Source organism: Nicrophorus vespilloides, unplaced genomic scaffold (assembly GCF_001412225.1).
Source record: "Nicrophorus vespilloides isolate i.1.1-1 unplaced genomic scaffold, Nicve_v1.0, whole genome shotgun sequence".
NCBI lineage: Eukaryota > Metazoa > Arthropoda > Insecta > Coleoptera > Silphidae > Nicrophorus > Nicrophorus vespilloides.
Genome location: NW_017098045.1, coordinates 17,737 through 30,031, shown reverse-complemented (window position 1 = coordinate 30,031; position 12,295 = coordinate 17,737). Strand labels below are relative to the sequence as shown.

The 12,295-nt window shown below is 43.7% G+C and overlaps 4 protein-coding genes across 9 annotated transcripts; 1 reads left to right on the top strand and 3 right to left on the bottom strand.

Moving 5' to 3' along the window:
- Nucleotides 1-1,727: 1,727 nt before the first annotated feature.
- On the bottom strand, nucleotides 1,728-4,105 carry LOC108561578 (guanine nucleotide-binding protein G(o) subunit alpha-like). The gene is made up of 6 exons (XM_017919579.1): nucleotides 3,658-4,105; nucleotides 3,382-3,566; nucleotides 3,160-3,320; nucleotides 2,864-3,107; nucleotides 2,639-2,813; nucleotides 1,728-2,581 (listed from the first exon to the last, which is right to left on the bottom strand). Exons 1-6 carry the CDS (start codon nucleotides 3,779-3,781, stop codon nucleotides 2,391-2,393), a joined length of 1,080 nt encoding a protein of 359 aa, XP_017775068.1. The 5' UTR covers nucleotides 3,782-4,105; the 3' UTR covers nucleotides 1,728-2,390.
- Nucleotides 4,106-4,214: 109 nt separating this feature from the next.
- On the top strand, nucleotides 4,215-6,485 carry LOC108561577 (phosphoribosyl pyrophosphate synthase-associated protein 2). Of its 5 annotated transcripts, none has more exons than XM_017919576.1 (6): nucleotides 4,215-4,342; nucleotides 4,410-4,620; nucleotides 4,903-5,133; nucleotides 5,304-5,592; nucleotides 5,657-5,932; nucleotides 6,000-6,485. In XM_017919576.1, the coding sequence occupies exons 2-6, from the start codon at nucleotides 4,601-4,603 to the stop codon at nucleotides 6,303-6,305; spliced, it is 1,122 nt and encodes a 373-aa protein (XP_017775065.1). In that variant the 5' UTR covers nucleotides 4,215-4,342; nucleotides 4,410-4,600; the 3' UTR covers nucleotides 6,306-6,485. The 5 variants fall into 5 exon arrangements, with proteins under 5 accessions (XP_017775065.1, XP_017775064.1, XP_017775067.1 ...); XM_017919575.1 differs by having other exon boundaries at nucleotides 4,257-4,351; XM_017919578.1 differs by lacking the exon at nucleotides 4,410-4,620 and having other exon boundaries at nucleotides 4,273-4,351.
- Nucleotides 6,486-6,633: 148 nt separating this feature from the next.
- LOC108561574 lies at nucleotides 6,634-9,410 on the bottom strand. 2 transcript variants are annotated; one of them, XM_017919570.1, is made up of 4 exons: nucleotides 9,296-9,410; nucleotides 7,420-9,223; nucleotides 7,245-7,366; nucleotides 6,634-7,174 (listed from the first exon to the last, which is right to left on the bottom strand). In XM_017919570.1, the coding sequence occupies exons 2-4, from the start codon at nucleotides 9,097-9,099 to the stop codon at nucleotides 6,883-6,885; spliced, it is 2,094 nt and encodes a 697-aa protein (XP_017775059.1). In that variant the 5' UTR covers nucleotides 9,100-9,223; nucleotides 9,296-9,410; the 3' UTR covers nucleotides 6,634-6,882. The 2 variants fall into 2 exon arrangements, with proteins under 2 accessions (XP_017775059.1, XP_017775058.1); XM_017919569.1 differs by having other exon boundaries at nucleotides 7,420-9,410.
- A 163-nt stretch (nucleotides 9,411-9,573) lies between these two features.
- Nucleotides 9,574-11,606, bottom strand: LOC108561576 (trace amine-associated receptor 5). The gene is made up of 5 exons (XM_017919572.1): nucleotides 11,538-11,606; nucleotides 11,313-11,469; nucleotides 10,878-11,156; nucleotides 10,194-10,823; nucleotides 9,574-10,139 (listed from the first exon to the last, which is right to left on the bottom strand). Exons 3-5 carry the CDS (start codon nucleotides 11,064-11,066, stop codon nucleotides 9,627-9,629), a joined length of 1,332 nt encoding a protein of 443 aa, XP_017775061.1. The 5' UTR covers nucleotides 11,067-11,156; nucleotides 11,313-11,469; nucleotides 11,538-11,606; the 3' UTR covers nucleotides 9,574-9,626.
- Nucleotides 11,607-12,295: the final 689 nt, after the last annotated feature.

Sequence of the window (12,295 nt, the reverse complement as noted above, 5' to 3'; positions counted from 1 at the left end):
TAATATAAAAATAATAATGTCGATGTATATATTCAAAACCGAACGATTAATGAGCCAACGCACGCCGACGCAGCAGTAACCGAGATCAAAGTGTTTGATCGATTCGACGATAGAGGACGCTTACATCTAATTGGAAAACATTGATTATTGCGTTTATTTACATTCAATCGCGTAAAGCAATTATGATTAAGTAATATGGAATTAATATGTTATCGAATTTGCAAAGACGTGAATTGGCGTTTATTGCATATGAAATTTTGTTGTGCGGAAAAAAAAGTTGTTGAAAATTTCAAAATGGATGCGACGCGTCATTTCGAAATGCGTAATTGTAAATCAAATTTGCGGCACAAATTAATAATAATACAGAACGGGGAATTACGGCAATCAGTAGTTGAGGTTAATTATTGTATCAATGCACTAACCTTTGTTAATTGCGGCGGCGGATGAATGTACAATGTTGAATTTTCTTGGGAGACGCAGGTCGGCGATGTGTTCGCGGCTACGCACAACAAACGACTGCGTGCATTTCCATGGTGATCCGATCGGGAGATGCGTCTCGGCCAATCAGCGCCACGCATTTTTAAACGCAGGTGTTCAACAAACTGCAACAAAAAAAAACGAAACGAGATAAAACTTGCAGCTGTGAATAAATTATAAACGTATTCCGATAAGAAATAGAAAATGTATTAGATTTATAAATCAAAAAAAATAGAATTCTAGAAGAACAAAACCCACTGCACAAACAAAAAAAAGAGATAAAACTTGCAGCTGCGAATAAATTATAAACGTATTCCGATAAGAAATAGAAAATACATTAGATTCAATAAAAAAACAGAATTCTAGAACAAAAGATAAAAACTTGCATCTGCGAATAAATTATAAATTCACGAATTCACTTTAAAAAAAAATGCGTTGTAATAATTACGAAAATTGAAAATTACTCACTAATTAAAAAGCCGAGCGATTTTCCCTCCATCTGCCTTACATTAGGAACTAAATTCAATAAACTTTCAACACTTTCGTAACTATTTCGAATGTTTGAATCGGAAAACGCACGTGTACACGTCTTGACGCGCCGGTGATCGTGCTAGTCGACCAATCACAGCGTTGCATATTTCGCGGGTTTTTATTGGCGGTTTAGGGGTACCCCAAATTGACACATTTATAACAACATATATTGATATGCATTAATTGTAATTCCTATAGGGGTACCTAGCAATGAAATAAAAGAATTGGCAATAACAAACAAAAAAAAAGAAGCGTCATTTCGCCATTTTGAATTGCGTCGCATTTCACAACCGAATTTACGGGTCAATTAATAATAACTTTCATATGATACAACGCAAAACTTCACGACATAGAAATAATGATCTACTCACGGCTCAATTGCAATCGTATTGGATTGATGAAATTCGCGACGATTCACTGCATTTCTCTTGATTCACACAACTTTTTTCGAACATTCAAAACTCGAACTCACGTGATAATAATCGAACTGCGACTGAGCGAGTCCACCTTGCGGCTTACCCACGCCAGCGCATTAGGACGTACCAACTGATTCAAATTAAAAATTAATACCGAGGCGACATCTGCCGGTGAAATTCGTAATTACTGCAGAGGGCTAATTTAAAGTGCAATAGGAATAGGAAAGTATATGTTTTTTTTGAAAGGTCTAATTGGACTTTTCAGTATTGCATTTAATATATATATATATAAAAATATTTATAATTTCTTAATATCTGTAAACATGGAAGTATATGTACATTGCTCACCGATTGCTAGTCGAAGTGGTGAGATTCTCCTTATTGTCTATGATGAATCGCTTTACATATCAATTGGTCATCACGAGCAAGTGGCACTTATGAACAATATCTCATATATGCTCATGACACTACAAATTCTAATTCGAAACATTTTCTTTATCCTCATGTGAAGCGAGCTTAAAACTAGATACTCTTAAATGTTAAATATAAAACAATCTTCGCGTTCGATTGAAATAATGAATCTCTTACTACTCATGATTAGCAGTAGTAGTAGTAGTAAGGCCACGTGTCTATCACAGAAAGTACAAAAGTAAGGAAATCCGAGCGCGACAAATATTAAATATTCCGCGCTTAAACAATAATAATAATAATATCTATACACATCATAAATTACTAACGATCTGAGATCCAAACGGTTCAAGGTACGTAAATCACGTGTTTTTTTGTTTGTTTTATATCTTCGCGCGTAAAGCCAACATCCGCAATTTCTTTTCAATATTAATTAACTTTTGCAGCGGATGCGTCGGCTTAAAGAAGCGAGAAACTCTGTATGCTTAAATGTTACTTATATAAACTATATCCTCTGATGATGATGATTGGTCCATTTTGATGTGGGGGGGGAAATCTTCAGAGTAACGTCACTTGCCCCAGATTGTCGGAGATGACCATCTCCATGACCGCCTGGAAGACGACCTGAACGTTGGCCGTGTCCGTGGCAGTGGTGAAATGTGGATAGAGCACCTTCCTCGAGTCGGTGCTGCGCATCGTGAATTTGTGCTGGATAAAGAGTGCAGCTCTGTCCACATCCCTGTCTGGTCCTATAAAGTTCAGCGATATTAATAAACGGCTCAAGTTAGATATGTAGAGAGACGAACCTCTGTATTCGGTGAAGTAGAGACGCAGATGCCTGTTGGAGTGCAGAATTTTATCCCGAAAGAGATCGAATTTGTTCATGAAGAGGACGAAGGAAGCTTCGCGGAAAAATGGATTGTTGACGATTTGCCCGAAGAGATTCAAGCTTTCCACCAGGCGATTAACGGACGAATCCTCCTGCAGAATCGCATATAAGTATATAAAGGGATTTGTTGCGATCAACTCACCAAGAGTGTCATGTCGTAACCGCTCAAGGAGACGACGAAAAGTACGGCCCGGACGTCGTCGAAGCAGTAGATCCATTTCCTGCGCTGAGACCTCTGCCCACCGACGTCGTACATACTGACGATCATATCGTTGATACGGAAATGCGTCTCTATTATACCTTGGGTTCGAACCCTGGCTCTCAGCACGTCCGTCGGCGTCGGTATGTACTTCGGATCGCAAATCCTCTCCATATTCTCGAACAAACTGAAAACTAACAAGTTACACAGTTGCGATCTTTTCGACTTACTCGACTTACTAGAGTGCCGAATCGTTCAACTCGTATTCGTATCCCCTGGCAACGCATAATCTCACGCCACGGTCCGACCACAGCGCTTGCAAGGAGGCCGCGACGTTCGGAAGCACCGTGAAACTCATGTCGAAGCAGCTCCTGCTCTGCAGCACCACCTGTGCATGCACCTGAAGGTGGATAATAATTGTTACAATTGTTCACGCACATCTCGATTATTCGCACTCTCACCTTATTCCGCGACAATTCCAAGTTGATTCTCAGCAGTCCCATACCAGCAAGGACGTACTTCATGGAAGCCAGCAGATTATCCAAGACGGTGGGTCTGAAGCTGCTCAGCTCTGCCAGTGTGAAGCCATCCGCATGTATGATCTTCATCTGTTTCACCAGGGTGCTCTTGCCACTCTCTCCGGCGCCTGAAGAAGACAAGAATGATAAGCTGTTAGTGATGATCATCAACAGGTTGTTGTTGTTAGTGTCTTGGTGATGGTTACCAAGGTTACCTACCTAACAGCAGTATCTTGATGACGTTATTCTTCTTCTTGGCGTGCTCCTCGATCTGCTTGTCGATCTCCTCGCTGCGACGCCTCGCCAAGTCCTCCTCTCGCTCCAATGTCAGACAGGCACCCATGGCGATGGCAGCGGCACTGCTGGATCATAGCGAAAGAGAAGACCCCCCTTTCTGGTACTCACTCACCTGCAGCAGAAGCAGCAGCAACAGCAGGACGAATATCTTCGGCGGTAACAGCAACAGCAGCAGCGAGCAGATTCTAATTGGATAAGCTCGAATTGCAAGAAGGGAAAGTCGGACGCGCGCTGATCAACAATTGTGCGAATCCATTGTTTGACTCGACCAGACAAGTGCTCTGCAAACTTTCGCCTCGTTACCATGGGAACCAAAGCACGGCCGATTGATATTGCGGATCGCGTATAAACAACAACGAAATGCGTCAATTATTGTCCGTTAACCGGTGGTAAAACGTATGATCTGCATTACCGACTCGAATAGGAAAAAACCACGAGATGGAGCAGACATCTGCAAACCTAACCGAACCTTCTGGTGTTAAGGGCTTAATCGCCGATATACCTGTACCCCATCCTCATTCTTAAACTATTGCAATCTGTCGTACTAAATGTATGTACGATTGTTATTTCTCGGCCGTCTTCGATGAGATTAATGAGGTGAAGTTAGGTGCGCAAGGTGAGAGAACTTTTTTTTTTGTTGATACATAGTCGTTTGTTTTTTTTTTTCGCAACAGCGAAAAAATCGAAACCCACGGCAATATAATACCTGAGGAGGAGCAGAAGCAAGCAAGCAATCAGAAGTGATATTTTTTATCGTAACGAGAGCAGTTACGAAAGTACAGGAGAGTGTCTGTGCTGTGTGCGCGTGAGGGAAGAAACGACGAGATAGAGATAAAGAAAGAGGACACTAGATCCGGCCTGTGTAATGTTTACAAAGAAAGCGAGGTAGATTAGACAAATATATATATATCGATATCACATATATACATATATATATGTGTGTATGTGCAATAACAATCTTACATTACTAACAACGTAACGAACGTTAACTCCTCTGTGACCTTGATTGCATGTCATGCTCATCATCTGATGAGTGTGTATTCAGTTCAGTTCAGTTTCAGTCTCCTCTAATCATCATAATCTTGTGATTCGTGTGTAGAAGAAGTGCATAGAGAGTTTGTGTTGAGAGGAAGCAGAACCGAAGGCGAAAATGTCTTTTGCTTCTAGATTGGGTGGCATCCGGCTGCCGAGGTCTATCGAGATGGACGTGCCCATCACCTCGGACATCGTCCTGCTGAGCGGCAATTCCCATCCGGAGCTGGCCAACTTGATCTCCGCTCGTCTGGGGGTCAAATCTGGAGGTTGCGCTGTCTACCACAAGACCAACAGGGAGACGATGGTCGAGATTGGGGATTCTGTCCGTGGCAAGGACATCTACATCATACAAACCGGAACCAAGTAAGACAATTCAACTCATAATAATAGTAATATTAATAATCAAATAGGCATATGTATTATATGATGACATTATATAAACAAAAGATTTCGTTTGAAATTGATCACATGAGATCATTGTGTTGCCTATATATTAGTGTATTGTTTATTAATGATTGTTGTTGTTGTTTTAGGGATTGTAACAACAATATTATGGAGCTGCTGATCATGGCGTACGCATGCAAAACGTCTTCGGCAAAATCGGTCGTAGCGGTGATCCCGTATCTGCCGTACAGTAAACAGTGCAAGATGAGGAAGCGCGGCTGCATCGTGTCCAAATTGCTCGCGAAGATGATGTGCAACTCCGGTCTCACACATATCATCACCATGGACCTGCACCAGAAGGAAATCCAAGGTTTCTTCGATTGCCCCGTCGACAATTTGAGGGCGAGCCCTTTCCTGCTGCAGTACATCCAGGAGTGCGTGAGTTGACCGACAGCGACAACGGCAGCAATGTAATTATATTTAATACAATTGCTGTTTGTAGATTCCGGATTATAGGAATTCGATAATCGTCGCCCGTAATCCGGGCTCCGCCAATAAGGCCACCTCGTACGCGGAACGTCTGCGTCTCGGCATCGCCGTGATTCACGGGGAGCAGAAGGAGGCGGAATCGGACGAGGTGGATGGGCGCTACTCGCCGCCGACGATCCCCAGGTCTCGCACCATGGACGCCGGCGTCGGCGTGCCCATCCATCCGGCCAAGGAGAAGCCTCCCATCAACGTCGTAGGAGACGTGGGTGGACGTATCGCCATCATGGTCGTAAGTCTTCATCATTATCATCATCATAGTCATAAACAAACTCGATCAATATTATTTTCTTTGCAAGGACGATCTCATCGATGACGTCCATTCGTTCGTGGCTGCAGCAGAAGTGTTGAAAGAAAGGGGCGCCTACAAGATATACGTGTTGGCGACGCACGGCCTCCTCTCCTCCGATGCACCCAGACTCATCGAGGATTCACCAATAGACGAGGTGGTCGTCACAAATACAATTCCTCATGAGCTGCAAAAGATGCAGTGTCACAAGATAAAGACCGTGGACATTTCCATAATGCTTTCCGAGGCGATCCGCAGGATCCACAACAAAGAATCCATGTCGTATCTATTCAAGAACGTCACGCTCGAAGATTAGAAAAGAAGAAATGATAAACATAACAACAACAACAGCAAGAAGTAGTATGCAACAAACGTATTACTCTTTACATCTTGCAAATCTTCTTTAAATTTGTTCATATATATATATAATAATAATAAAAAACAAAATACCTTTAGTTTGTAGTCGTACAACACACACACACACACTATTTACTGTTTGGAATATAATTTCTACTTATTTTTTAGCGAATCGTTAAAAGAATGTTTGATTATTCTTCTGTTTGTTCAATATTATAATGATGATGATTGATAATAAAATGAAATGGCGAACGGAATCAAATTAAATTTTTCTATTAATAATATACAATAATAACGTTTCAATTGGAGAATTATTATATACGACAAAAACATAATTAGAATGATTGATTGATAATAGTTGTTCTCATCTTCCCTGCCTGCCTGCATCCATCCATCCGTACTATTCGCACTCTTTCATTCATCCATTCATCGATAACAATAACAATATGCATACATAATACATGATTGCCTGCTTGCCTGACATTGGCTAATTACTTAACAATAATATTAATTTTGATTACTGATTGGTGGTCATGTCATGAGGGCGGGATATGAGGCATTTCCGAAGCGGACGCTTGCTGCGATCCTCCGCCGTCACCGGCGGTGCTCGAATCGTAATTGGTGATCAAGTAGGAGAGCGCACTTCGAACGCTCAACCGTTGCGTGAAGGCTGTATAGGCGATCACGTGCTTCCCAGAAGGCAGGTACTTTATAGTCTCATCGTTGGTCTCGTCCATGATCAGATCGCCGGTCTGCACCCTCCAACAGAGCACACCGTTCTCGTAGAATCCGACCAATATTCCACCGTCCACGCAGATTCCCATCAACCTACACAAATCATACATATTATTATTAAAGTTTCCTCTTCTCTGCATTCGTGCAAAACACACACACACACCTTTTGAATCCGCTGATCGGCTTGTAGATCTGCAATCGTTTCCAGCTCTCGTTGATCCCGTTCACGGCCAACAGTCGCATCACTCCGCTGCTCCTGCAGTGCTGTATAGCAAACAGGAAACCCTGAAAATGAAACAGTTCAGTTGTTATTCTTATAGGAAAATCTTCTTTCTTACCTGATCGCATTTGACCCATTGCGTTTGCGGCTCGGAGAGGATGCCGTCGTCGATGCGCATCGTCGCCACCATGTAACCAAACTCCCAGTTCCACACGCTGATGTTCTGATCGCCGCATCCCATCACCAGATTGTCGCAATCTTCAATGTTGTGCAGACTTTCGATTCGGCACTCGACGGATTCCAATTCTCGGACGTCGCACACCGTCTGATAGTCGGACGACAGCTGATACGCTCTCAATTTGCTCACGCACTTTTCGTCGGAGACGATCTCCCACCAGGACACCAGCACCGTGCACGCGCTCTTCACAGCCACATATCTGACGTGCTTCGCGTGGCTGGCGATGTTCTCCAGCTGCAGCAGTTTCTTCTCCGGCTCCTTCTGCCGTTCCCGCCAAAAATACACCACGACGAAGACGTCCGTCACCGGTCGCTCCCGTTTCTCCGATTTGTGCTCTTTGGTGTACAGCTCGACGTACGCGTACGAGTTGTTGCCCTCCGCATAGAATACGCTGTCCGCGCTCTCCACCAGGTGACACACATTGTCCAGCGGCAACCTGCAGATGTTCCCCTTCGGGATCCACATGTTCTGCGCCTCCAGGACGAGACCGAGAGCGCTCTGGCTCCAGAACGACACCGAATACGTCTGTATTACGACCAAATGATTGCCATGGTAAATGCAGTTCAGTATCCGTCCGTCCTCCTCGAACACCTCGATCATGTGCGACGACTTTTCAAACACCCCCGCCAACGTGGATCTCTTCAAATGCCGCCTCCTCTTTATCAGATTCGAGTGCAACGAACGCGCGCTGCTCTTATCGACCGGCCTGCACTTCAATCCGTTCAACGATTCCTTGTTGTCCGGGCTCAGATTGTAGTCGTGATCCCAAACGCGCACCACGTCTTCCTCCTCATCGTCATCATCCTCCTCCCCTTCCACAACACCGACTTCCTCCTTCACCTTTACCACCACTTCCTCCTCCACCTTCTTCCTCTTCTTCACTTTAACTTTAGGCTTGACGAAAATCCTCAACTCGTTCCTCGGTATTATTCTGCGACGCCTGCTGCATCGTTTCCTCAACTTGAGCCGCCTCAAAAATCGTTTCCTGCGCTGCTGCTGCTCGTTCTCCTTGTCTGCGGCGACGCGCTCATCCTCATCGACGATCTCCTTGATCGCCTCATCGAAGTTGACCCGTTCGTTGGGCACGTTCTCGTGCGGAAATGGGGGCCACCGGAATTCGTCTTCGCTCTCCTCGTCATTACCGCTGCTGCTCCCAGCCAACTTATCCTTTAGCTTCTTCTTCATATTCATGATCATCTGATTCTTAACCCTTGTGGATCGTCTGCTCTTGCACCTCTCCTCCTCTTCCTCATCCGTAGTATCCGGTTTCCTGCTGAGATCCATCAGTTGCAGGTACGAACACAGCTCATCTTTCTTTTTGCTCTCGGGACTCTGAGGCACCATCATCTCCTGCTGCTGCTGATGATGATGCATATCCTCGTCGATCCTATTAACGAAATCGTACCTCTCCACAATCCTGTGTTTACCTGCAACAACCTCTTCGCCAGCGGACGCCTCGTCTCGACACTTCATGTAGAACCACCAGTTCATTTTGGGTAACTTTATTCCCTGTTCTTCCTCCTCCTCCTCCTCTTCCTCCTTATCGTCGCTCGAGTCCATCTCTTTCGTCAACGCCACCACTCATACCCCATACAGCTCGCTCCTCCACTTCCTTTGAGGTTATGTTCGATGTTTGTTTTTTCTGACTGCTCCGCGACCCGTCCAATCGATTCCCGTCAATCCGCTGGAAGCAACGAAACGCACACATCCACACGCTCACATCTCCAATCTATAGACAATTCACATTCGAACTCACCAAAATTGCGATGAATACGTAAAAATGATACTTTTCAAATCGTAAACCATAAATCAACACAACATCAACTTCCAAACATAAGCGAACACAACGCAACCAAAATGATAAAAATAAAAAAAACTGATATACACATATATACGCCTCAGTGCTGCCAATAGGATTTCCTATTGGAAAAAAGCATATGCAACTTACACAGCACAAATGTAACATTTTAGAGGGAATAATCAAATTCAAAAGTTTTAAAAACTTTTATTAGAATCTTATAAGAGGACCAGGATTTGTAATTAAATACATTAAATTCTTTAATATAATTACAGATATTCGTTATTGATTAATTGGTGTGCTTGTAGAAGGGCGTCTTGAAGATGGTGAACAATTTGTTCGGTGGTTTGTTGGTATCCACGACGACCGTTTCCTTGGTGCCGGGACTCTTGCACGGTTTGTTGTCGTCGTCGAGGACGATGGTGACGCGCTTCTTGGAGGGAAGACGGCAGAGGAAGATCCACTTGACGACGGGCGTCGACTTGAAGACGCGCCTGAACTTCTCGTTGAGGAGGCCGTAGATGACGGGATTGGCGCCGGCGTTGATGAACATCATGTACTTGGAGACGAACCAGAAGATCTGGTAGTTGCCGTTGGCGACGTTCTGCACGGACTCGGGGCTCGAGATGACGTGATCCTGGAGCAGCTTGTTGCGGTAGAAGATGAGCGCGGTGAACGGCAGATGGCAGATGATGAAGACGATGACGACGGTGAACATCGTCCTAGCGACCTTCGCCCTGTACCGAGCTTGGGTGGCGCGCGCCCTCGCCCTGCTGCGAACGTCCCTCTCGTACCTGGACAACTAATCTCGTCGCTAATTTAGAGCAAATCCCACTAGATGATTTGAATTGCTTACCTTGACGAAGATTGTGATGTAGCAGGCGAGCATGATGATCAGTGGAAGCCACACCATCACCGTGATGATGACGTGCCAATAGATGTTCGTCACGATCGTGTTTTCCGTGCAGTACTTTTCCAGGAAATCCGACCACTGTCGCTCCTTGTACGTTCGCAGGAAGAACAGAGGCGTGGCTATGATCAGTCCCGCAATCCAGGTGACGCCCATCACCAGCTTGACACCACGATCTGTCAGTTTCGTGTCCTGCAGGAGAACGATAGCGGTGAGACGATCGTAACTGATCGCGGACAGATTCATCACGCTCGTGAGAAGCAGGGCACATTCTATTGCAGCTTCCACTTTGCAGCCGAACTCGCCGAGCTGATAATTCTGAAAGAAATCGTTGATGAGGAAGACCCACGGATGGATGAGAAGCGAGAGGAGATCCGCCAAGGCCATGTTACAGATGAGCAGATTCGTGGGCGATTGCAGATGACGATTCCTGACTACGACGAAGATGAGCGACAGATTCCCAAGGATGCCCCAGATCACGACCGGCACGAACAGGACGCTCTTCACGACGATCTCGGACGTGGAGGCGACCTCCCACAGCTCATTGATGAAGCTCACATTAGACAAGTCGTCTATCTGAAAGAAGAGAGTGTTGTGAATGAATGAATTCAAACGGTGAGAGAGACTCACGATCGTATTGAAGTCGGGATGTGGGACGTCCTGTCCATCCTGCTGCTGCTCGCATTCAGCCGTCAGATTCCAGCTCATCAGCTGCAGCAATCCACTGCCCATCGGTGACGTGGACGTCGTCATCGACGAGGTGGTGGTGGCGGTGATTGTTACATTCCTCTCTCGGCATGGTCCCAACGGGATGCACATCTCGCATCAACTGATTCGAGCGCAATCGAAATCAGTTCTATAACATCATCGAACTCAATCATCGTAATCATCATCATCATCTATCTCTATCTGCAACGTAAAAAGGCCATATGGCTAATTGAATTTATGAACAACTGCGCAAACATCACTCCCAAACGAGCTCTCTCTCCCATTGTTGTTGATGTTTTTGTTGCTGTTGCTTCATCAACACGCATAACTAACAAATCCCTATACATACATACACACCTCAACATAGCAGCAACAGAAAAAAAAAAGAACAACAATGCAGGTTGAGTCTAGTAGATTAGATAAGCTTCTGAAAGCTCGCAGATTCGAGCGAAAATCGATTTCACCGCGGCACAACTTATCCATCCATCAATAACAATTTTGCAAATCCATCAATCTGAAAATCAAATTCAACATCCATCAATTAACTTAACTTTTATAATTTATCTTAATCATCATCATTACCTAAACACTTCCACATTGACATGTTAAAGAAAACAAAAGTTTTTTTTTCATTCATTTATTTTCTCCTTTCTTCATCGCCTTCTCTTCCCATCTTCAAAAGTCTACAATCATTAACTTTTATAATTTATCTTAATCATCATCATCATTCACTTGCCTGGCACATCCACTCTACCTAAAAAACAAACAAAAAATGATGACAAATGAAAACCAGACGATTTTCATTCATTTATTTTCTCGTTTCTTCATCGCCTTCTTTTCCCATCTTCAAAAGTCTACAATCATAAACTTTTATAATTTATCTCAATCATCATCATCTAATTGCTTTAGTTCACTCACCTAACACATCCACTCCAACTAAAAAACAAAAACACAATGACAAATGAAAAACAGACGATTTTCGTTCATTTATTTTCTCGTTTCTTCATCGCCTTCTTTTCTCATCTTCAAATATCTACAATCATTAAGTTTTATAATTTATCTCAATCATCATCATCTAATCGCTTTAGTTCACTCACCTGACACATCCACTCTACCTAAAAAACAAAAACACAATGACAAATGAAAAACAGACGATTTTCGTTCATTTATTTTCTCGTTTCTTCATCGCCTTCTTTTCCCATCTTCAAAAGTCTACAATAATTAACTTTTATAATTTATCTCAATCATCATCATCTAATTGCTATAGTTCACTTACCTGACACATCCATTGACGTTTCTAACTAAAAAACAAAAACACAATGATGACAAATGAAAAACAG